We start from the raw sequence: 22170 nt of genomic DNA, 5'->3' as shown, positions 1-22170 counted from the left end.
CAGTGTACCTATAGTTTAATTAAGACTTAAAACTTTAATTAAAGTTTACTAAGTTAATAAACAGTGTACCTACCTATATAGTTTAAGTTTAAGAAATTTGGCTCTCAAAAGAAATCTCAATTGTTGTACTGTTGATATTTGGCTCTTTTGACCAATGAGTTTGCCGACCCCTGGGTTATGCTATCTGCATAACAATTTTGGGCATAGACATGTTGATGTTAGAGGAGGGAAATATAACTAGCATCCTACTTTCACTAATTTATATAGAGTGCAATCCTCTAGGAAGTTCTCCTAGTAGGCTGCATAGGAGAAAAGTACGGTAAATGTTTTCTATTCTGCCACTCCTAAAGATGCTCCAAATCTGAAATTGCTGCCTCACCTTGTTTTATAGCAAAGTTACCTTTGCCTATTAAAGTGAATTGAATGGAACAGCATGTTATAATTAGCACATGAAATGTAAAGGTTTTAGTTGGTGAGTAAGGGAGCCTACTTAGTCTTCTTGCTCAGTTCTGCAAGGCTCCAAGTATAATACTATGTAGTGTATTATACTAATTCTGTTTAGAATTCCACCTGTCTTTTAAGATAACTTCAAGTAAGTGGGGAAGATATACACCCTTCTCCTTGTTTAGTCACCTTGAGTGTAGAAATCATAGAAACATAGATTTGGAAGGGACCTCCAGGGTCATCTAGTCCAACCCCCTGCACAATGCAGGAAATTCACGACTACCTCCCCCGCCCCCACACCTCAAGTGACCCCTGCTCCATGCCCAGAAGATGGCAAAAAAACCCTCCAGGATCACTGGCCAATCTGGCCTGGAAGAAAATTGCTTCCTGACACCAAAGTGGTGATCAGCATTACCATGGGCATTTTAAAAAGGGCCAAGAGAGGTAAGCAGTGACCTTCCTGCCCTCTCTTTCATGATGTGCCTAAGTTCACAGAATCAGTATTGCTGTCAGATGGCCTGTCTAGCCTCTGCTTTAAAATCTCCAAAGGAGAGCCCACCACCTCCTGAGGAATCCTCTTCCACTGAAGAACTGCTCTGTTAGGATGATCAAAGTGCATTAGGAAATGTGTGGTATCCACCTTTTAAATGTCTTTCAATTTGTGTCTTATATACAGAGGAAAGTTTAGGCTCGGAATGAGTCACTGAGAGTTTGAAACCAGAGGTTGGCTTGTTGCTGTAAGGCAGAGATTTGTTGCATTCGTGAATAGTCATGAGTTGTACAAATATTTTGCTTGAGCTGACAAAAAGAACACAGCCAGTAAATGAACATTTGGTGAAAATGTGAGTGTTCAGGCTGTTGAGGAATTAGTGCCATATAATCTGACGTCGTACGCATTGTGCTGCACTTTCTTGAATCATTCACACTAATAGGCTCAACACAATTTTATTAGGCAAATTAGGGGCTCTGTTATTCAAAAAGTGTTGCCTTTCCATTCTGGAGAGGCTCATCTGAAGGTTTATCTATTAGATGAAGACAGAAAAGTGAAATGTAATTAATGAGAGAAGCCAGTTGCCGATGTTATTGCTAGTTTAGGAACACGGGGCTGAAGTTGGATGGACAGCCTCCAGGTGGGCCTGGAGATCCCCCGGAATGACAGCTGGTTTCCAGACTACAGAGATCAGTTTCCCTGGAGAAAATGTCTGTTTTGGCGGCTAGAGCCTATGGCCTTATACCCTGCTGACGTTCCTCCCCAAACCCAGCCATCCTTGTAGTGCACCCCAAATCTCCAGGAATTTCCCAACCCAGAGTTGGCAACCCATGTTAAAATGTCCTTCAGCAGTCAGGCACTGGGTTGGTTCCTGTGTTACCTCTCCTATAATGGACAGAGGTAGATTGGGGGGGGGGGGTAATTGAGCTAGTTGCCTGATACGATGGCCAGATCAGGAGCTTTTTTCTTCCAGCCGGGGTGGTGGAAGTAGGTATATTCCATATTCTAAAGGTCAATCCTCACCTTATTTTTGTACACATGGTGAAATCCAAGATATCAGTACCAGTATGAAGGATTACACATATAGATTTAAGCACATTTTAAAAAAAAAAGGTGTGGTACACATATGTATCTTGTATTCAGGACAAAAACTAACTCCAGGAAGGGCTGTGTGTGGGAATTATTTCTATTTGTTAATCACCTGCAAACTAAGGCATAATCTGGATTGTAACTTCAGTGTAATGGGAGGGGTATTTAACTCTTCCCCCAGGTTGTTTTTGGCATAGAACCTCCCTTTGTGTTGCTGTTAGCCCTAATAGAGAATAAAGATAGGAACCCATTTTGTGCCTCTCATTTTCTCCTGTTGGGATTAGAAGCTGCTGGGGGATCTGTTAGAGTAACTTCATTGGGGTGTGTGTGTTAAATTCCCAACCCCACAATCACTGCAGACCCAATCCAAATTGAATCTTCATCTTGGCGCCTCTTTGATATTAGAAATACATCAAGAGATCTAATTACTAATCTCCTGTGTAGCATTAGTTCAGCTATGAGAACTAGCCATTAGTTTGGATACCTTGTGTGTGTTTCTGCCACACAGATTATGCCATTTTCTTTGCCAGATCATGAGTACATCTTTTCTTTTCTTTTTCAAAAAGTTTTTGCATAACTTTTTTTCTGTGGGACTTTTAGGAAGCGATTCATAACAATTTTCCAGCCCTTTGGGATTCTTTATTTGAAATAAAAGTGGGTTGCTATGTTTTTGCTCCTTGTATGTTATATTTACCCTCCACTCTTTCTCCTAAGTGGGTCTCCCACCCAGGCAGCTCCACCATTAGGGCTGCTGGTCTCCAGGTGGTGGCTGGAGATCTTCTGGTATTACAAATGGTCTCCAGGTTACACAGATCAGTTCCCCAGGAGAAAGTGGTTGCTTTGAAAGGTGGACTGTATGGCATTATACCCCACTGAGCTCCCGGCACCTCCTCAAACCCCACCCTCCCTAGGCTCCACCCCTAAAATATCCAGGTATTTTGTCAACCCAGAGCTGGCAACCTAGGGTTGCCAGGTCCCTCTTCGCTACCGGTGGGAGGTTTTTGGGGCGGAGCCTGAGGAGGGCAGGGTTTAGGGAGGGACTTCAATGCCATAGAGTCCAATTACCAAAGCGGTCATTTTCTCCAGGTGAACTGATCTCTATCGGCTGGAGATCAGTTGTAATAGCGGGAGATCTCCAGCTAGTACCTGGAGGTTGGCAACCCTATGGCAACCCTATCCACCATTTTCTGGGCTTTGATGATTTTTGTGTTGTTTTCAGTGTTATTGGTTTTATGGGTTGCCTTAGGTGATGACTGATGCTGCCACAAGGTCATTCTGAAATGTAAGCTATACACAGAGCAACAAATGAGTGGATGTGCTCCCGTATGTCACACAGACTCCTTGCTCTGGAATAACTCAAGCAAAAGCATCTTATTTGTGATGGCAGAGATCTGTTTGTCTTTTCATTTGTAGGGAAAATCCCATGTTTGTGTTCAGTGGCTGAAAGCACCAAAGGTTGTTGCTTAAAGGCAGCTTCTTTGGCTGTTCTGGCAGTACTATTACTGTCTCTCCTAGTATGATACTAGGTGCTGTACAAGGAGTAAAAAAAATAGACAGGTCTTTGCCAAAGGAGCCCATGGGGATAACAAAGGGAAATGGAAGGGGAATGGAAGGGTTTGCAACCATGTAACTGGCTATCGCTGCTAATCCTTCCAGAGAATGGAACACAAATAAACCGTGGCAGTCTCTAAATTACAAGTTCAGTATGTGTGAGCTTTCCAGTGGATACAGCAATAGAGAGACTTGCTTTTATCAAACCTTATCTCACACAGTTGCTTATGGAGAAGTGCAAGGTTTACACGTTTGCAAGAATGAGAAGTGACACTGGAGAGGATACTTATTAGCCCAGAAAAGAAGTGCATCCTTCCTTCCCAATATCCAAATCTTCCGAGTCCTTAGATAGTTCCTCTTCAGGCCTTGTTAGGGGAAAACAGCTTTTGCCAGAGGAGCTCTAGAGTGTCAAATAGCAATGACTCGGTGAAGAAGTAGAATTAGCAACAAATTGGTGACATTTATTAGTTGCTTATAAAGTGTGGGCCCTCTCCATTATGGATTCAGCTGAAAATATTGAGCTGTTTGCCTTGTTAGCATGAAGTACTGCGTGTACGCTTGAGTTTATAGTAGCCAGGCAGTTAGTCCCACAGCCCTGTTGTTGAAACCATTTCAAGGCCTTTTCCATTCAGCGGAACAGAAAGACCTTTTGCTTACAACAAGGGCTTAATAGCCCTTGTCTTAGCCCTTGTCTGCAGACAAACTGGTTCTGAACACAAGTTTATTCCTGTGTGCATTTGCAGCCGACCCATGAGTAGCACTGGTTTAGTTGCAAATGCTGTTAGCAACCACTGCCAGCAGTCTTTAGATCTGGCAAGGCTTAAGCCTCTGTTAAATACAAATGTTTTGCCATGTTATCCTTCTGTATAAACTGATGTGACTGTAAATTGATATTTTTCCAGGCTTCAACTGGAAGTGCTCAATAATTCATCTTGGTGCTCTTTCCTTCCTCTCTTGTTGAAATGTGTGCAATAAGAAAATCCATATTTGAACATGCATTTGATCTTTATAAATGTAGAACTATTAAATGGGTAATGATCAAAAATAAATCAGTGCTGGTTTCATCATTATTGTTAGTGAAGTATTATACTTCCAGTCTGATGTTTACTTAAAAGTAAGTTCTTCAGGGTATCAAATGTACATAGTAAGCTACAGTGAGGGAAAAAAGTATTTGATCCCCTGCTGAATTTGCCCAATAAACCTACCATTAAAATTATGGACTGGTCATTTCTTCGTCAGAGGGCAAACGGGCAAATTTAGCAGGGGATCAAATACTTTTTCCCCTCACTGTATAAGCCTAGGAAAGAGGTGAGGCTTGGAAGTGTGTTAGGTTTCAGGGAGCCATTGTCAAGAGAAATGGTCACCTTTGTATCAATCAACCTGACAGTTAAAATACCAGTGTTTGGACACGTCATAAATTTAAAGCAATAGCCTGTTTCCTGATAGGTCATCCAAGTGTTAAAGAATAACATGGGGAGAGTTCCATATCAAACTATTGCCACTCTTCTGCTGTTCCAAAGCTAAGATGAAAAGCCTTAGATCGCACCTTTGAATTTCTAGGCGATCTGACTTAACTACTCTCAGTGATGTCAGATGGAAGAGGCGAGTCTTTCTTCTCTTTGAGAATCATCTTTTGGATCATGTTCTTGATTGGCTTATATTGTTCAGGGGGTCAGTGATCCAGTTTCTTATAAAGTTAGCCTATAACCATCTGGCATAAATTTCCATTCATGGCCCAATAATAACATTAGTAATGGGCCATGGACCATCTTGCTGTGTCTCCTATCTGCTGCTTTGTTACTTATGCTGAACTGAAGATGCTGTAACTTGCCTGCCTTCAGGTCTGTAAATATATATTAGGAAGTTAGTTTTGTCATTTTATTGCACCTGCTTATTATTGTCTTATGCTTAAACCTGAACCTATTCTTTAATCTTTTCAATAAAGCCTGTTGCTCTTAATGGTATGTTACAATGCATGTGTAAGAGTCCAAACCTAGTTTTGGTCAAACTATCAGAAGGAGATTTATTCTAACATCTCAGGTTTGGGGACAAGGGACTCAAATCATCCTTGCAAGGACATGGTGGGTTGGAAACCCCTGTCTTTGACACCCATTTCACAGGCTCCAGTTATATGTATTTTGGCAGAAGTCCCATGTATCACTATAGGACTTTCTTCTGTGTAAATATGCATAATATTGGGTTATAACTTTTTCAGTAATGTGTGAGTTCAATTTTCTAATTCCTTTGCCTCAAATGCTGTCATGAACAAAGAATTTCCATTATTCTGTGCTTCTACCAAGGTACGTGTTAGCAAGCAGAGAGAAATAGTACTCTCATGGTTGCTTAGTAGATGACATGTAACTGTTCCTTTGAACATTGTAGATGGTCCATAGAAGTTGACCTCATTCTGTGGCAGCTGTTACCTATTACATATGTTCAAATATGTGGTGTTAAGGCACATATATAATAATATAAAACTGTAGGCAGATAGTAAAGAGATGTTCCTAGATAGTATGATAATCAGGTGACGTGATCTCCTTCTGTAGTCACTTTGCGTCCCTTGATATAGATCTTGAAGCAGGCAGAAGTGCTCAAAACTTCAATATTGGATTGCCTCGCCAGAACTTACTATGGCAGTGGATCAACCTCCAGAAGATAAGGTCCTTCTTCTGCTTTGTTCCCTTCTTCTTGTTTTGATCTGGCAGCCTTGTCAAACTGCCCAGGATAATGTTCATCTATGACCCCATTCCACATTGTGTCTGGGTTTGAAATATGGAGACTCTGCCATTAACTAATATTAGATCTGGAAGGAGTGTTGGCTGCCTCTTTCCTAAGAGTGAGCCTGGCATCCTTCCTTGATGTATCTATACTCGCCTGCCTTCTAAATCACATGGATATCCTTTTTTGTTTTAAGTTCCAAGGAAGTACTAGATAATTTTAAAGCTCCTTTAGGTATTTTACAGGGCAATCCTAAGCAGAGTTAGGCCCTCCTAAGCCCATTGAGTTTAGTCAGGTTGTTTTGAGGGTAAAATGAAGGAAGGGAGAACAATGCATACCACCCTGAGCTCCTTGGAGGAAAGGTAGTATAAATACCGTATTTTTCGCTCCATAAGACGCACCTGACCATAAGACACACCTAGATTTTAGAGGAGGAAAACAAGTTTTTAGAGGAGGCTTTAAATCAGAGTCCCTGGAAGCCGGGCGGGGGGTCTTGAAAGTTCTCCACGCTGCCATCCCAGGCAGCGCAGAGCACTTTCAAGACCCCCCCCCCGCCCGGCTTCTAGGGACTCCCTGGAAGCCTGGGGGGGTCTTTAAACTCCTCCGCGCTGCCATCTCAGGCAGCACAGAGCACTTTCAAGACCCCCCCCCCGCCCAGCTTCCGGGGAGTCCCTGGAAGCCGGGCAGGGGGGTATTTAAACTGCTCTGCACTGCCTGGGATGGCAGCATGGAGAACTTTCAAGACCCCCCCCCTGCCCGGCTTCCAGGGACTCCCTGGAAGCCGGGGGGGTATTTAAACTGCTCTGCACTGCGTGCCTAGGCAGCGCAGAGCAGTTTAACCTCCCCCCTCCCCCCACGCTTCCCGGTCCCAAGGCTCAGCTGTTGGGCGGGTCCCCGCCCAACAGCTGAGCCTCGGGACCGGGAAGCGCGGGGGAAGGTTAAACTGCTCTGCGCTGCCTAGGCAGCTTTGCCCTTCTCCCCAGGGCTGGATTCACACACATTCGCTCCATAAGACGCACAGACATTTCCCCTCACTTTTGAGGAGGAAAAAAGTGTGTCTTATGGAGCGAAAAATACGGTACGAACTAAATAAATACAGACTTCTTCAGGTCTATCATTTTATTCAAATGTAAATGTACAGATTTAACTGATTAACCATGCCATTTTTGACTCAGTTAACCAATTAATGTTTCCTTAAAGAGTGAAATGAAGCTCCATACTCAGATGCAACGTGTCTCTGATTACCTGATAATAGTAGGCAAATGCCCTGAGCTGGATCGCTGCCGTAAGTTAGCTGTGATTTGATGACAAAAAAAATGTAGGCAGGTCACAGGAGTAACTATTTCTGCCATGTGCTGCTTATGAGCTTCTCATTGGCCAATTCCCCCCCCCCCCGCCCCGGTCAAGTCACAGCTGATTTTTGGTGACCCCACAGGGTTTTCAGGGCAAGAGATGTTCAGAGATGGTTTTCCAATGCCTGCCTCCTTTTGCAGCTTCTCAATTCTATACCAAAGGAGCTGGCTAAGGGAATGCCACTATATAGGAAGTGACAAACACAGCAAAAGGAGCTTGATGATAAGGTTGCAGTTTCTCTGCAAACCTTGAAAAGCAAACTGAAGGTCTGGATAAAGTGAAATCAGAAATGAACTTTATTAAGGAAAATAATACACACAGTTGGCAGAATTAGCAGATTCAAGCAATCAAAATATAGCAAGCATGTACTGTTTGTTTGGGGGTTTTGGCTGTCAAGTCACATCTGACTTATGGTGACCCCTGGTGGGGTTTTCAAGGCAAGAGACGTTCAGAGGTGGCTTGCTATTGCCTGCCTCCACGCCATGCCCTTGGTAGTCTTTGGAGGTCTCCCATCCAAATACTTGCCAGAGTGGAAGCTGAGAGTATGTAGCTTGCCTAAGGTCACCCAGCAAGTTTCCATGGCAGGTGATTTGAACCTGGGTGTCCCAGATCCTAGTCCGAAACCTTAAACACTACATCATGCTGGCTCTCTTGTTGGCCACTACTGGAGGCAATGCTTCATTCTGAAGGCTGCAATGCTAAACACACTTATCTCAAAGTACTACTGTGTCTGATGAAAGCCGCTTTGACTCTGGAAAGCTTACACACCCTGAAACTCTTAATGGTCTCCAAGGTGTTGCTGGACTCAAATCAAACTGTTCTTCTGCAGACCAACATGACTACCCGCTGAAATTACCTGAAAGTTAATTACATTGAAATATTTGGGGCTTACTTATGCTTATGGGGAGGATACAGACATTGTCTTATTGATGTTTATTCACTGATGAAGTACAAGGGATGTTCTATTCAGTCATATATCTCTGATGTAAACCTTCAGAACTATGTACGCTGTTAGAAGCAGAACAGCTCTGTGCTGTGTTGCTGCAGGCGCTGAGGAATGTCACTTGCAGAACATTCCTTTCCCTGGGCAGCCAAGTTTGGAAGGCAGTTTATTTCGGGTTGCAAAGCCATGATGGCGTTTGAATGGCAGACATGGCAAGGGACCTTCTGTTTCCATCTCTGCCAACATAGCATGGATCTGTGAAAGCCTCTTCTTTCGTCTTGCAGAGACAGGTTAAAAAAAACAGCTGCGTGGGGCTCCTGGAAGGAAGGAGGGAGGGAGGGAAATGGGGGTGGGGGTGGAATGGCAAGGGGTGGGGGAGAGGAGAGAAAGGGAGTGTATCTGAATGCTTGTGATTGGTAAGCTTTGCAAATGCATCTGCCAGCAGGACTTCGGTGGAATGTGAAACCAAATCATTTACAAGTTAAAGATAGACACAGAGGACGCAGCATCTTGAGCCAGGGTTTAAATTCAGTGTCTCTCAGCCTTCTAGTTTGGGAACTTTCCGTTTTTCCTCGTCAAGGATTTTATTAGTGTTTCTTCAGACAATACAAGAACCCTTAGGGTACTGGAATTATTAGGGTGTCAGAAGACCATGGTTCGTGCTGCAGGGTAAGTAGCAAGCTTTGTTTGAGCTCTTCATTCCGTACATGCTTAGTTTCCTGTGATCTGAGCGTTACGTGGAGTGGGGCAGTGTTCCCTGTTTGCCCTGTATGAATGGTTCGGTATGCACGCTTCAGCAAGCTGGCATTACAGAACTATACTTGTTACAACATGTTTATCTTTTTATTTCGTGATCCTGGTGTAATAGTTTAAAAGTTGTCTCTCTCTCTCCCCCCCCCCCCGCCCCGGTCTGTTTCGTTTGAACAGCAGAAGTCTTTCCTGCAGCAACAAAGTTGAAATTGAGTTATTCTTTGATGATGGGCCAGCCCTATTTAAGTTGACTGTTTCTCATGATTCCATTTAGATCTTGGTTTTGAAAAGTGGCAAAAAAACAAAGCGCAATTTGGGAACATAAAATAGATTTTTATTAATAGGCAACATGTATTTTTCTACTAGTTTCTTTACCTGGTGCTGCATGTCTTTATTAGGGGATGTTTGTATTGTATTGTGTAAACTGATTATGTTTCATCAAGATATGCAACAATAGCATTTTCTAAAATGGATTTCTCAAAACATAAGGAGGTGGAATGTGTACGTGGTCTCTTGATTAGTTGATAGAAAAATAGGTTTGTGATTACGTATCTAATAGGTCTGTTAACTTTTTGGAAAGTTGTCCAATCCAGATTCAAGCTGTGTTGTTTTGTATTGTTACTCATGCATAGATGTTATTAAAACAATGGGACTTTCATGAAACCAAGAAGTGTGATATTATGTATTTTGTGATAGGGGACTGGTATAAATTCTTTAAAAAAATTAAACCATTATTTTTAATGTTGGTGAGTGAGGGAAAGCTTAGACATACTTGCTTCATTGCGGGAAAAGGTATAAAAGACTTCATAGCAAGCTGTGGGTTGCCTTATTATAATTTGTAAGGTGTGAGGCTTGTGTTTAATAATTTACAACTTGCAAATTTTATTGTGATGTAAAAATCTTTCCTGATTTCCACCTTCACTGTTGGCTTTCCAAAATCTTGTTTGTAAACATTCTTTTTCTGGAAGCTGTAAGAGGGATAAAGTCTGTTTTATGGGGATATAAAACTCTGGATCTCTGGTTTATACATTCTAGAGAGTTGTTTAATGCCACAAGGGAATCTTTGCTTGCAATAGATATGGACGAAGAAGAAGAATTGGCTTTTATATGCTGACTTTCTCTACCACTTAAGGAAGAATCAAAATGGCTTACAATCACCTTCCTTCCCTTCCCCTCCCCACAACAGACACCCTGTGAGGTAGGTGGGACTGAGAGAGCTCTAAGAGAGCTGTGGCTAGCCCAAGGTCACCCAGTTTGCTTCATGTGTAGGAGTGGGGAAACGAACACAGTTCACCAGATTAGCGTCCACCGCTCATGTGCAGAAGCGGGGAATCAAACCCGGTTCTCCAGATTAGAGTCCACCACTCCAGACCACCACTCTTAACCACTACACCACGCTGGCTCTCAAATAGCACAACACTTTGCCTCCAATGAAACGAGTTTATTTGACTGAAACCTCACCCATCAGCTGACCAGTGTGGGGAGTGATTAGAGTTGCCAACCTCCAGGTGGTGGCTGGAGATCTCCCACTATAACAACTGATAGAGATCAGTTCACCTGGAGAAAATGGTTGCTTTGGCAATTGGACTCTATGGCATTGAAATCCCTCCCCTCCCCAAACCCTGCCCTCCTCAGGCTCCACCCCAAAAACCTCCCACTGGTCTCCAAGGTGCTACTGGACTCATATCTAACTGTTCTACTGCAGACCAACATGGCTAGGGTTGCCAACCTCCAGGTACTAGCTGGAGATCTCCTGCTATTACAACTGATCTCCATCTGATAGAGATCAGTTCACCTGGAGAAAATGGCTGCTTTGGCAACTGAACTCTATGGAATTGAAGTCCTTCCCCTCTCCAAACCCTGCCCTCCTCAGACTCCACCCCCCAAATCTCCAGGTATTTCCCAAACCGGAGATAGCAACCCTAGGAGTGAGACCTGCACTGGCCCCCTCAATTGAACTGTGTTAACCCAGGCATGCCACTTCGTTGATAGAGCAGCATGTGCCTGGCCCCTCCCTCAGCCAACCCTGCATCCTAATGGGAGCAGTGGCCCCTTGCCCGGCCAGTGAGCTACCACAGCTCAGGAGCCTATTTCAAAGGTTAGTATGGACCAAGGCTTGGACATTTTCTTACCAGTCCAGTGTACCAGACCAGACTGGCTTACTTTTAGCTGTAGCTATAGATCAGTGAAGTAGCATGAAATTACACAGCATGATTTAGTGTGTTGCTAGAGAATGCTAGTCAATATCCAAGTGCTTCATTTATTGCCAGAATTTTACCAGGCAACGTGTAAGATCAAGCCTGCTTTTGGCTTCTCTTATTGCAAGTTGAGTTCTTTGTAGCTGAGCAACACAGAACATTATCTGTGCAAAAAACCTGTGTGTACTTCTGAGCAAATGCTTATGCTATATATGGATTTGTTTCACAGGTCTTGTTTGCATGACATATGCATCTGCTTATTTTGAATGCTCATGTGTTCTTCTAGCAACTAAATGGTTGCTAATGATGCAAAACTCTAAAGGGCTTTAAATTAAAGTTTTGTTACAAAGGGCCAGGAATGCAGTGGGTGAAAAAATAATAAGTTGCGCCTTGTTTCCTAATATAACATGTGAACAAATGTTTAGCAACCATTTGTTGGAAAAGGGCATCTCTTAGGAACATAATAAACTGGAAAGTCAGGATAATTAGTTGGCTAACTTCTCTCTTCCCCAAAATGGAAATAAACTCTTTTAACATATTTTGCTTCCATCATGCATAAGAGTGTTAACAATCAACATCAGTTGGCCACTATAGTATATCTATGGGGAATGCAAAGCTTTGGGACCAAGTCAGGCACAGACTGCCAAACTCTGACTGTACCTATTTCACAGGTCATTAATCGTGCCCTTTCCTGTTGTACTCAGTTGTAGATTAATGTTGAGTTTCATGTTCAGCATAGCCCACGTACACACTCAAGACTTTAAAAAAAATTAAAAGTAAGGAAATATATACTGCTGTCTTTTTCTTTAAGAAGGAATTATAGGGTGGGAAATTACTACTTGATTAAATGCCAAAGTGAAACGGATAGAGATGAATTCTTCTGGCACAGTCCTGTCTAGAATTGTTGTGTTCCTGATAATTCCTTAATTATAACTGGCAAAGGTATGACTTCCAGCATGAGCTGGTGTGCTGACAATTTTGTAAAAATGCTCCTCTTAGTGTAATAAAATAAAGCAAGTATTTGTTTGGTCCACATTCAGAAAAAATCTATGTCATAAAGCGTACTGTACATTTTAATGAGTTCAATTTCACATTTAAACTTTCACTTAATATATTCAGTTTTACTTTGATATATGGAATATTTTGTCGTATATTTAGGTTGGTGCTATTCATATTAATAAAGTCCAATATCTTAATGAATGTAAGTTGACAAGTTTTCTTTGCCCATCATTTTAGCAGCATTAATACTAAGAGCCCATTCCTGGGGGGAGAGGGGAGAAGCTCCTTAGGAGCTGGCGTTACCCTGTGCCGGTGTAGGTGCCCCTTATCATGGAATACAGTTGCACCTACACCAGTGCAGAGACAAACATGTCAGCATCCAAGCGCCGCTGGTCCCTGCCACCAGCGCAGCCATGCCAGCAGGGGAGGGGAGAGGGGAAAGCCCATGCCGGCATGGGGGGCATTCTCGGGGATGGAGCTGCCTTTAGGCAGCTTCCACAGCCCTTTCGCCCTGGAAGCGCTCCCATGAGCGGTGGCGGGGCTGCACCACCTTTTTCAGTGGCACAGCCCTGTTGGAGGCAATGGGGGATTTCCCCCATTTCCTCTATTTATTTTTTAAAAAGTTTTTTTCTGCCTCTTTTGTGGCCGGGAAGCCTCGGAAGAGGCCTCATGGCTGTGCTGCTCCTGGCTGCTGTGGATCCACTGCCCCTTCAAGAATGGGATGCCTGAGTAGAATTTCTAACTGTACAGGTATAATTCCAGTGACATGACTCAAGATCTGCACTGGTTCAAATGTGGATATTGTGTAGCTCTTATTTTTGCATTTCTGTAGGACTTGAGATTGTTAGCAGTTTAAAAATTTTCATAGTTTCATATATCCCATGTTGTGTCCCACACCCAACTCTCCAAACCATCCCCCAAAATGTTCCCACTATTAGTCATCATTTTTGAAGAACTCTTTCACTTCATGCATGTTTGTATTTTATTCTTGTGAACACTGCATGTACAATGAACTGTTTGGATATACTTTGTTGGTTTTCTTCTGCAAGTGGTTATGTCTCTCTCCATTAGGATCACCTTTTGACTTCATTGCAATATTTAAGCATATAGGTATCTTAAGTGGGTATAGAGCTTGTCTGATGTTGAACTGATTGGTAATAGAGGTGATTGTGTGAATTGTGTTAGGATTGTGTTAGGTCATGCCTGCATGATGGGCATCCAGAAATCCACAAATATGTACATACTTTGGAATATATGTTCATAGGTAAAAGGAAAGTATTCAACATTGAATCCACACAGACTTGTAAATCCTTAACTCACTTAAGACCTAGCCAGGAGACAGCAACAACTGCCTTTCTAAAAGGAATAAAGCTTTTCATAGTCCTTGTGGTGAAATGTCTTACACCCCAGGATTTATGTCAAACTTAAAATATTGGTTCTTGTAGGTTATCCGGGCTGTGTGATCGTGGTCTTGGTATTTTCTTTCCTGACGTTTCACCAGCAGCTGTGGCAGGCATCTTCAGAGGAGTAACACTGAAGGACAGTGTCTCTCTGTCGGTGTTACTCCTCTGAAGATGCCTGCCACAGCTGCTGGCGAAACGTCAGGAAAGAAAATACCAAGACCACGGTCACACAGCCTGGATAACCTACAAGAACCAATGAACTCTGACCGTGAAAGCCTTCGACAATATTTTAAAATATTGGGTCTACATTCTATTTACATCAAGGATCCCCAACCTTTTTGAGCCTGGAGGCACATTCAGAATTCTGACACTGTGTGGTGGGCACAGCAACAAAATGGCTACAGCAATATGGCTGCCACAGGAGGCAAAGCCAGCCACAAAGTGACTGCCACAGCTTAACTTCAATAACACAGTGTAGATCCTTGTGCTGTGGTGGCAGCTGCTGCCCAAGCAACATTTTTAAAAATCTGCACAGCCATTCAGAAGCCTTGATGGGCAAAAGCCCTACCTGGCCCCACCCACTTCCTAAAAACACTTGGCGGGCACCAGAAAAAGTGTCAGCAGGTGCCATGGTGCCCATGGGCATTGGGGACCCCTGCTTTTCATGGTCAGACTACCTTCCCACAGATTAACATCTAGCAGTGGCAAAGCTACGGGGAAGGAGTCAGCTTCACAGGCCCAGGGCAGTTCAGGGCCATACATAGACAGTTGCCTGTGGCCTGAGGAAGACAAACTGTTTCAGCTAAACCCTTGGCCAGATAGATTTGAGTCCAGTAGCACCTTAGAGACCAACAAGAGTTTCATGGTGCAAGCTTTCGAGAGACAAAACTCCCTTTGTCAGACACAGTAGAATAGAAACGGAGATCTGAGTCCTTTTATCCTAGTCAAAGGTGGGACGGGTGTTGTAAAAGATGCAAAGGTGCTCTCTTTAGATCTATTCTGCTTATAAACTCTTGGCCATTTTGTCTTAAATCATGAAGGAATAAGCCATTTTTGTTTACACCTGAACTCCATCTTGAGTACATGGTGTTGAGGACTGCCATGGGGAAAGACCCCACAGAGGAACTGGGTTAATGAACTACTACTGACTACTTACAGTTCCAAAAATAGCTTACCTTAAGTTATCCTCTAGGATATTTACAGAGTTTATGGAAAGAGGAGATGCATTTTATTGTTTTTCTTTTGATCTTTGCTCAGTTGTGCTTTTCATTTCCTTCATAAATTTCTTTTTATTTTGAATGCTGTAGTTTGAACTCTGTGACCCACCATTTGCCCCAGTCAGGCATGTTTACTCAGAGAGAAACCCAAAGGGAAGGCATCAGCAACCCTTCAGCCCTCTACTACACAAATGAAGGTGCCTAGCTACGGTTGCCGGGTCCCTCTTCGCCATCGGCGGGAGGTTTTTGGGGGTGAAGCCTGAGGAGGGCAGGGTTTGGGGAGGGAAGGGACTTCAATGCCATAGAGTCCAATTGCCAAAGTGGCCATTTTCTTCAGATGAACTAATCTGTATCAGCTGGAGATCAGTTGTAATAGCAGGAGATCGCCAGCTGCTACCTGGAGGTTGGCAACCCTATGTCTAGCCCCCAAGATAGCCAAGGCGAGGAGAGCGGAGAAGTACCTATGCAAAGCTGCTAAAGGCAGCAGAAGAAAAGTGCCTGAGATTAGACCAGTGAGGTGTGGATTTCCTTTGACACTGTCTGTGGTATGGCTATTCAGACAACAGCTTTAGGAGAGGGGAGAAAAGAGAGGCAGGCTGAACAGAGATCCAATCAGCTGAGCAGCTTTCTGTTCCCCACAGAGGCTGTTATGAGAGCCAGTTTTTCACAGTCCTATTGGTTGATTTCTGTGGCATTTCAATATACATTATAATATACAATCAGTGTTTAGTTGAGGTATATTGGGTCATTTGCTTAGTTTGCTATCATTAGCCATTGGTATTCTTCTGCCTACTTTTCTAGCATTTCCAGATTTGTAATCCTGTATTCTGTATGGGACTCACACTTGCTTGAGCCCTCAGTGTCCAAATGTCAGAAGAAGTCCTTAGGATCACCAGAGTTTCAGCTGTTGATAGCTGTCTAATGTCATTACCATTGACACCAGAAGCATAATTAAATAAGTATCATTTGAAGTTACCGTTATGTGGAAGAGGATAGAAGGGAGAAAACTGTTTAAGCTTCACTACAGCATATTTGCATTGACCTACTTATGATGCGGAGGAAAAACATGTCTTCTCCCATTATAACAATATGGATTTGTTCAGCAATTTTTAAAGCAACTGCACAGAGGGAGATTGGCTTTCCTAACAATTCCAGGAGGAATTGTGGATGCAAGAAGGGAACCATTATTTACCTCTATTTAATTCTAGAAAGTGACATTTTTTTCCAGTCTCTAAGATATTGCTAGCCTAAGTAGCAGTTGTAAACATTTTCATGTGGCTTTAGAAATGTGAAATATGAAAGAGAGGAAAGGTGCAATGCAAATATTTAAAAACAAAGTCAGTGCTGCACTGAGTTTTGAAGAGGTTTAGTTTTTGGCAGAAAAAGTCTCTCCAAAAGAAAATCCCCCGCTGTGGGGGTCTTCCACATTGGTTCATAGCTCTGATATGCAGCTCCTTCAACACATTTTTTTGCTCGTCTGTCTTTCTCACCACGTGATCCGAAGCATTCAGGGATCCCAAAGCAAACATGATGATGTCACAGCACCATATGGTGGGCAATCACACTTGGCTGTGTAGTGGTGTCACTAAGGACAAACACAGCCATTCCACTCTGAATGGAGGGAGGTAGAACACATTCCCCTGGCAACCAGGTGATCCTCAGTGTCTTGCCACATTGTGCTTATGGCTTCATTACCTGCCGGAGACGAATGACAAGATTTATGTATTTATTGACCTTTTCCAGGTCTAGCCATAGGTAGTTATGCAAAGCAAGTTTGGCAGATGGTGGATAGAGATGTGCATTTGAATACAGATGTCATCCATCTACACCAGGGGTGGGGAACGTCAGGCCCGGGGACCGTATAAGGCCCGCAAAATCATTTGGTCTGGCCCTTCATGGGTCCTAGATCTCTAGCTCAGAAGGATGCTGCCCTGCCTGAATCTCTTGGACCCAGCTGGGGACAGCAGAGCTCAAAAGCGAGTCGCTCTACGTGGCAGACACTCGGAGCCATCTCGGGTCGTGCCTCTTGGCTAAATGTTTGACCAAAGATAGCAGGCTAATTTTTAAGTTGATAATTTTGTATGGCCCCCGAATGATGCTATACATTTCCAAATGGCCCTTAGCAGAAAAATGGTTCCCCACCCCTGATCTACACTGAACTACTTCCAATTCAAATGTGCGTCCCACATCCATGCTATGTTGCTCCAATTAGCTAGCTGAAACAATTGTCCACTGGTTAGATTAAGAAGCCATTTACTAACTTGGCTGTAAATTACTGTCATACCCCATAAAATGATATTGTGCCACCACTTGTCATATTTTCTGTCCTATCCCAGTGATCCTTGTTTCATTAGTAAATGAAACAGTATAAGTTTTAGGTGTTTTCCCATAATCAGTTACAATTCCAGGATGGTTTTGCGCCTGTGGCTAGACTCTGTGATTATTTCCTTCTGAAAAACGGTATCTGTTGTCATTTGGACTTGTAAGACATAGATGGAAGCCTGTAGATAGTCTCAACCCAAATCCTCTTTGCTCTAAAGTTATGCATTCACTTGAGAATTTTTCAAGTTTCTCACTTCAATATAACTTAAGGTAGCCTGCAATTGCCTTTCGAGATCAAATGTTATCCAACCAGATGCTGAGCATATTTCAAGTTGTTAAGGTCTTTTTCAAAGTGGAATAACCTTTTCTACCCATTGCACATGCATGTTGGATTGTAAGACATAGTCTGTGAGTGTGCCAGGTATTGCTGGGAGGATGGTTGGAAAGTCCCCTGGTATACGCCATGATCAACTTTATGGATTCTAGAGTCATAGGAACACAAGTTGGTCTGAGTGCACATTAACTAAATTATTCTGGCATCAGGCAAGGAGAAGGGACTGTTTAAAGAGGTTCTCCCACAGTTCTTATGAATAGGTGAAAGCAACCCCATTGAAATCAAGTTACCTCCAGTTAACATAGAAACAATCCTGAAATGAGTGGGAAGTAGTCAACTAGTGATGGCGTGCCATTTAAAGTACATCATGGGAATAATCATTGTGCTTTATTTACTCTTACAGTGCAATCCTGGGCAGAGCTACTCCTGGAATAATTTTGTATAGGTCTGTGATGTTAAAATAGCTTCTCATGAGTGAGTTTCTTTAAAATTATTTGGGTTCTGTGACACAGAAAACTGGAGCGTTTCCGCATACAACGAAGTTGGTTTCAAACATGAATTAAGAGCATAAGGACATGAGAAAAGCCATGCTCGATCAGACCAAGGCCCATCAAGTCCAGCAGGCTGTTCACACAGTGGCCAACCAGGTGCCTCTAGGAAGCCCACAAACAAGACGACTGCAGCAGCACCATCCTGCCTGTGTTCCATAGCACCTAATATAATAGTTTGCTCCTCTGACACTAGAGAGAATAGGTATGCGTCATGACATATTAATTTTGACTAGTAGCCATGGATAACCCTATCTTCCATGAACATGACCACTCCTCTCTTAAAGCCTTCCAAGTTGGCATTATAACCTCTAGAAGTTGCACTAGCAGAATTCAGATTGGGCTGAACCGTCTAACTGGTGTATATTTATCTTGCGCTTCTTCCAAGGAATTTAGGACAGTTGCAGAGTTCTTCCTTCCCCCATGGTCAAAACTACTTCATATAAAGCTTCTTATGTGTTTTTGGCACCTATGAAAATAGCATAGTAATCAGCCACCCATATGAGTTACTGAGTGTATGAATGACATTTCTGTGCAATAGGGCTGACTGGATGTAGTTGTGTGTGTGAAGCATTGTGCCTTTCAGACACGAAGATGTCATAGTAATTGTATTTTATTTGTCTTTATGTTATTCCTAGTGTATGCTAATGTCACCAATCACAGGATAAAAAACTCCTAAGTGAAGGGGGGGGGAACCTTTACAGGAATTGTAACAATGCCCTTCAGTTTCTCCTGAATGCAGCTTCCAGCATGGAAGCTGAACAATGGCCAAACAATGCCTGTGGCGGTGCATATTAAATGATTGTCTTATGCTTCAAAGCATGTCTGATTTATGTTTCCAAATACCAAATATTAATTAAGACTGTACAGTTGCTGTATGGGTTAATTCCAAGCTGGGGGGGGGAGAGCAAGCCTCAGCAGCACCTTTGAAGACCCTTTTCTCAGTATGCATCCAGCTCGAGACACCTCTGTTGACCCACGTCAATTGCTGTGTTAGGAAATCTAACCAGCATCATGTGGCACTGGCATAGATCCAGGTCAGTGCTTCTAAAAATGTTAATTAATATATTTTCATGTGGACTCACTGCAGAGGTAAATCAGACCCAAGACAGGCCATGTGGATTTCTTTGTGCTATGTAGGGGTTCTAAGTGGCTGTGAGTAGGATGGGAACCTTTGGCAAATGTGAATTTTGAAAATCACACTGCTCCCCTTCCTGCTACAGCCCCTGTTTGCAGGAGCGGTGACCAAAACAATAGTGGTGGTATATCTGTTGCCAACTGGCTCAGTGTTGTCACTGTTTGTATTCGTAAAATGGCAGCGCATAACACGCCTTTGAACTGTGCCTAAAGCTACAGAGCATCTCAGCAGGAGACTTCTGGGATAAAGAAGGAAAGAAGGCCTTTGAGCATGTGGATACAAAGTTAGTCTGAACTCAGGGGCAAAGGGGGTTTCATGTGGATGATTGTATTCAAATTGTTACATCTAGCTTGTATCAGCCTGTTGTGCACAGGTTACGTGCCACAGGTGGATCCCACCTTGGCCCTCTAAAGAGGTGAAGTTTGGCTTGCAAAAGAGGAAAGAAAATGTGACATCCTCACTTTTTAAACCTTTTTCCTTTATGTAACATCATGGCAAAGAACTTAAGGAAGGAAGACTAAAAATATTGGGCCTGAGTTAATTTCATCCACCCCAGAGGAAAAGAACTGTCATGATAGGTTATTACTGTTTCTCAAAATAAGTCTGCATATGTGTCTTTTAAATATTTTTATTCAATGCTACACTTAACTGGATGCTTTAAAAAGAATGCAGTGAAAAAACTATTCCCTCTCTAGTTCTTCCTACACAGAGATCAATATTGTAGCTCTGAATACTCACTATACCAATCTGATTTTTTGTTCAGAACACTGACTGTATAGTTTAAAAATAAAACTGTCTTTATTTTTACCAGCGTGGTGTAGTGGTTAAGAGCGGTGGTTTGGAGCGGTGGAGTCTGATCTGGAGAACTGGGTTTGATTCCCCACTCCTACACACGAAGCCAGCTGGGTGACCTCGGGCAAGTCACATTCTCTCAGCCCCACCTACCTCACAGGATGTCTGTTGTGGGGAGGGGAAGGGAAGGGAAGGTGATTGTAAGCCGGTTTGATTCTTCCTTAAGTGGTAGAGAAAGTCGGCATATAAAAACCAATTCTTCTCTTCTTCTTTTCTGAAAACGTTATCAAAATCTGGAATCCATCCTGTTGACAATCCTGTTTGTTCATTTGTACATGGCCAAATGGAAGGCTAGACAAATTTTGAGCATTTAGCAAGGAAGCACCATTTCATATTAACAGAACAAGGCAGAAAGCAATATGGGCACGTATGAATAAAGACAAGAATTCCCACAAGTTGTATACAAATGTGAAATCTGTTAACCTACATAGTTAGGGTTACTGATGAGATAACAACACTACTGTCTTCCAAATTATAATCTGAATTTATTCTGTTGGGAAAAGAATATAAACCTCTAGAAATGATTGACAAGATACTCGTATGCAAACAGAAATAACAAGTATGATGTTCTTTACTCACCAAACATGCAGTCAATATGCAGAGTTCATCACCACATGAAATGGTTGCCACTTACCTGGTTCTGGTGAGGGACCTCCTGGCCGTGCTCTGCATCCCCTGGAACAAAGGTAGGAAAATAAGTGGAGGGGGACAGTGTTGATTGATGCCTAAAGTCACTCCCTGATTTGGAACAGGAAGTGATGTCTTGGAAGTCTCTGCCCCCCACCCCCCGCCACTCCATGGGATTGTCAACCAAGAGCACGCATTCACAGCTTTCCTAAGAGAAGGCATTCCACAACAGTGGTGCCACAACCAGGAAGCCTTTCCGGGAGACATAATATGAAATTGAGCCTTTCGTAAGATTGACTTCATGCAATAAAAAATTCTCATTTGTTTTTAGGATTGCGCTATGGGTGTACAAATAATACAGTATTTCACTTTTAAATGCTTCCTCTAACATAGATGCGTATGGATGTCATCAATGAAGTATTTATAATTCTGCTAATGTTATCAGTATGAAAAGTGTTCATTCACATTTCTTGAACTGAAATGAATGCAGAACAGTTCAATACTGCCCAGAACATACTTAAGTGGACTCCTTGCTTGCATTCTTCCGATAAATAATCATGGTCCAATAATTCCGCAACCATTAAAGGCGTTATAGCAGTTAAATATAGACAATATAGATTAGTCCATATTTTGACTTTATGCTATAGTAGATTTTCTCAAAATCAATTATGACTTTCTACTATAGGAGGGAGCCTGGAAAAATCCCTAGTGGGAACCAGAGGAACCTGGACCAAGTGGGGAAAACTACATCCACTTGCCGCTCTTTCAGCGCTACAAACTTGGCAATAAGAATGCTTTTGTGTGTGACTGTTAAATTGATCCAGGATGTTGGACTCCCGAAAACTAAAAAGTCATTTGTGGCAATCCCCATGTGGATTGCTTCTGGCCCAGAAGAACAGCAACTGCTGTCCAAATCATCAACAATGGCTCAGAATTTCTGGCCTAACTGATGCCTCTTTCACTGGGTCCTTTCTCTTTTATTTCCTCTAGGTCTGGCATTACTAGAAAGGCATTCAGTGTTTTAGTGGAAATGGCGCTAACAATAGAGCTGCACATAAAACCAATTCTTTGTAGTTTAGCAGAGTGCCAACAAAGGTATACTAAATAGTGGACATGTCAATCTGCTCACCAACACACAACCAAAACTAAACCAGAGAAGTTTGAGGAACAAAGATATAAGAAAAAAAGCAAATC

At 42.7% G+C, this 22170-nt stretch overlaps 1 protein-coding gene across 1 annotated transcript in view; it reads left to right on the top strand.

Annotated features, from left to right (window-relative positions):
* Window positions 1–8989: 8989 nt before the first annotated feature.
* DTNA (dystrobrevin alpha) overlaps window positions 8990–22170 on the top strand; it is a 199337-nt gene continuing 186156 nt past the window's right edge. Inside the window, exon 1 of the mRNA XM_056854383.1 lies at window positions 8990–9257. Coding sequence (XP_056710361.1) covers window positions 9241–9257 — 17 coding nt within the window. The 5' untranslated portion in view covers window positions 8990–9240. The remainder of the gene's footprint in view (window positions 9258–22170) is intronic.

This window comes from Euleptes europaea, chromosome 8 (assembly GCF_029931775.1).
Source record: "Euleptes europaea isolate rEulEur1 chromosome 8, rEulEur1.hap1, whole genome shotgun sequence".
Lineage (NCBI taxonomy): Eukaryota > Metazoa > Chordata > Lepidosauria > Squamata > Sphaerodactylidae > Euleptes > Euleptes europaea.
This window is presented reverse-complemented; position numbering and strand designations above follow the sequence as displayed.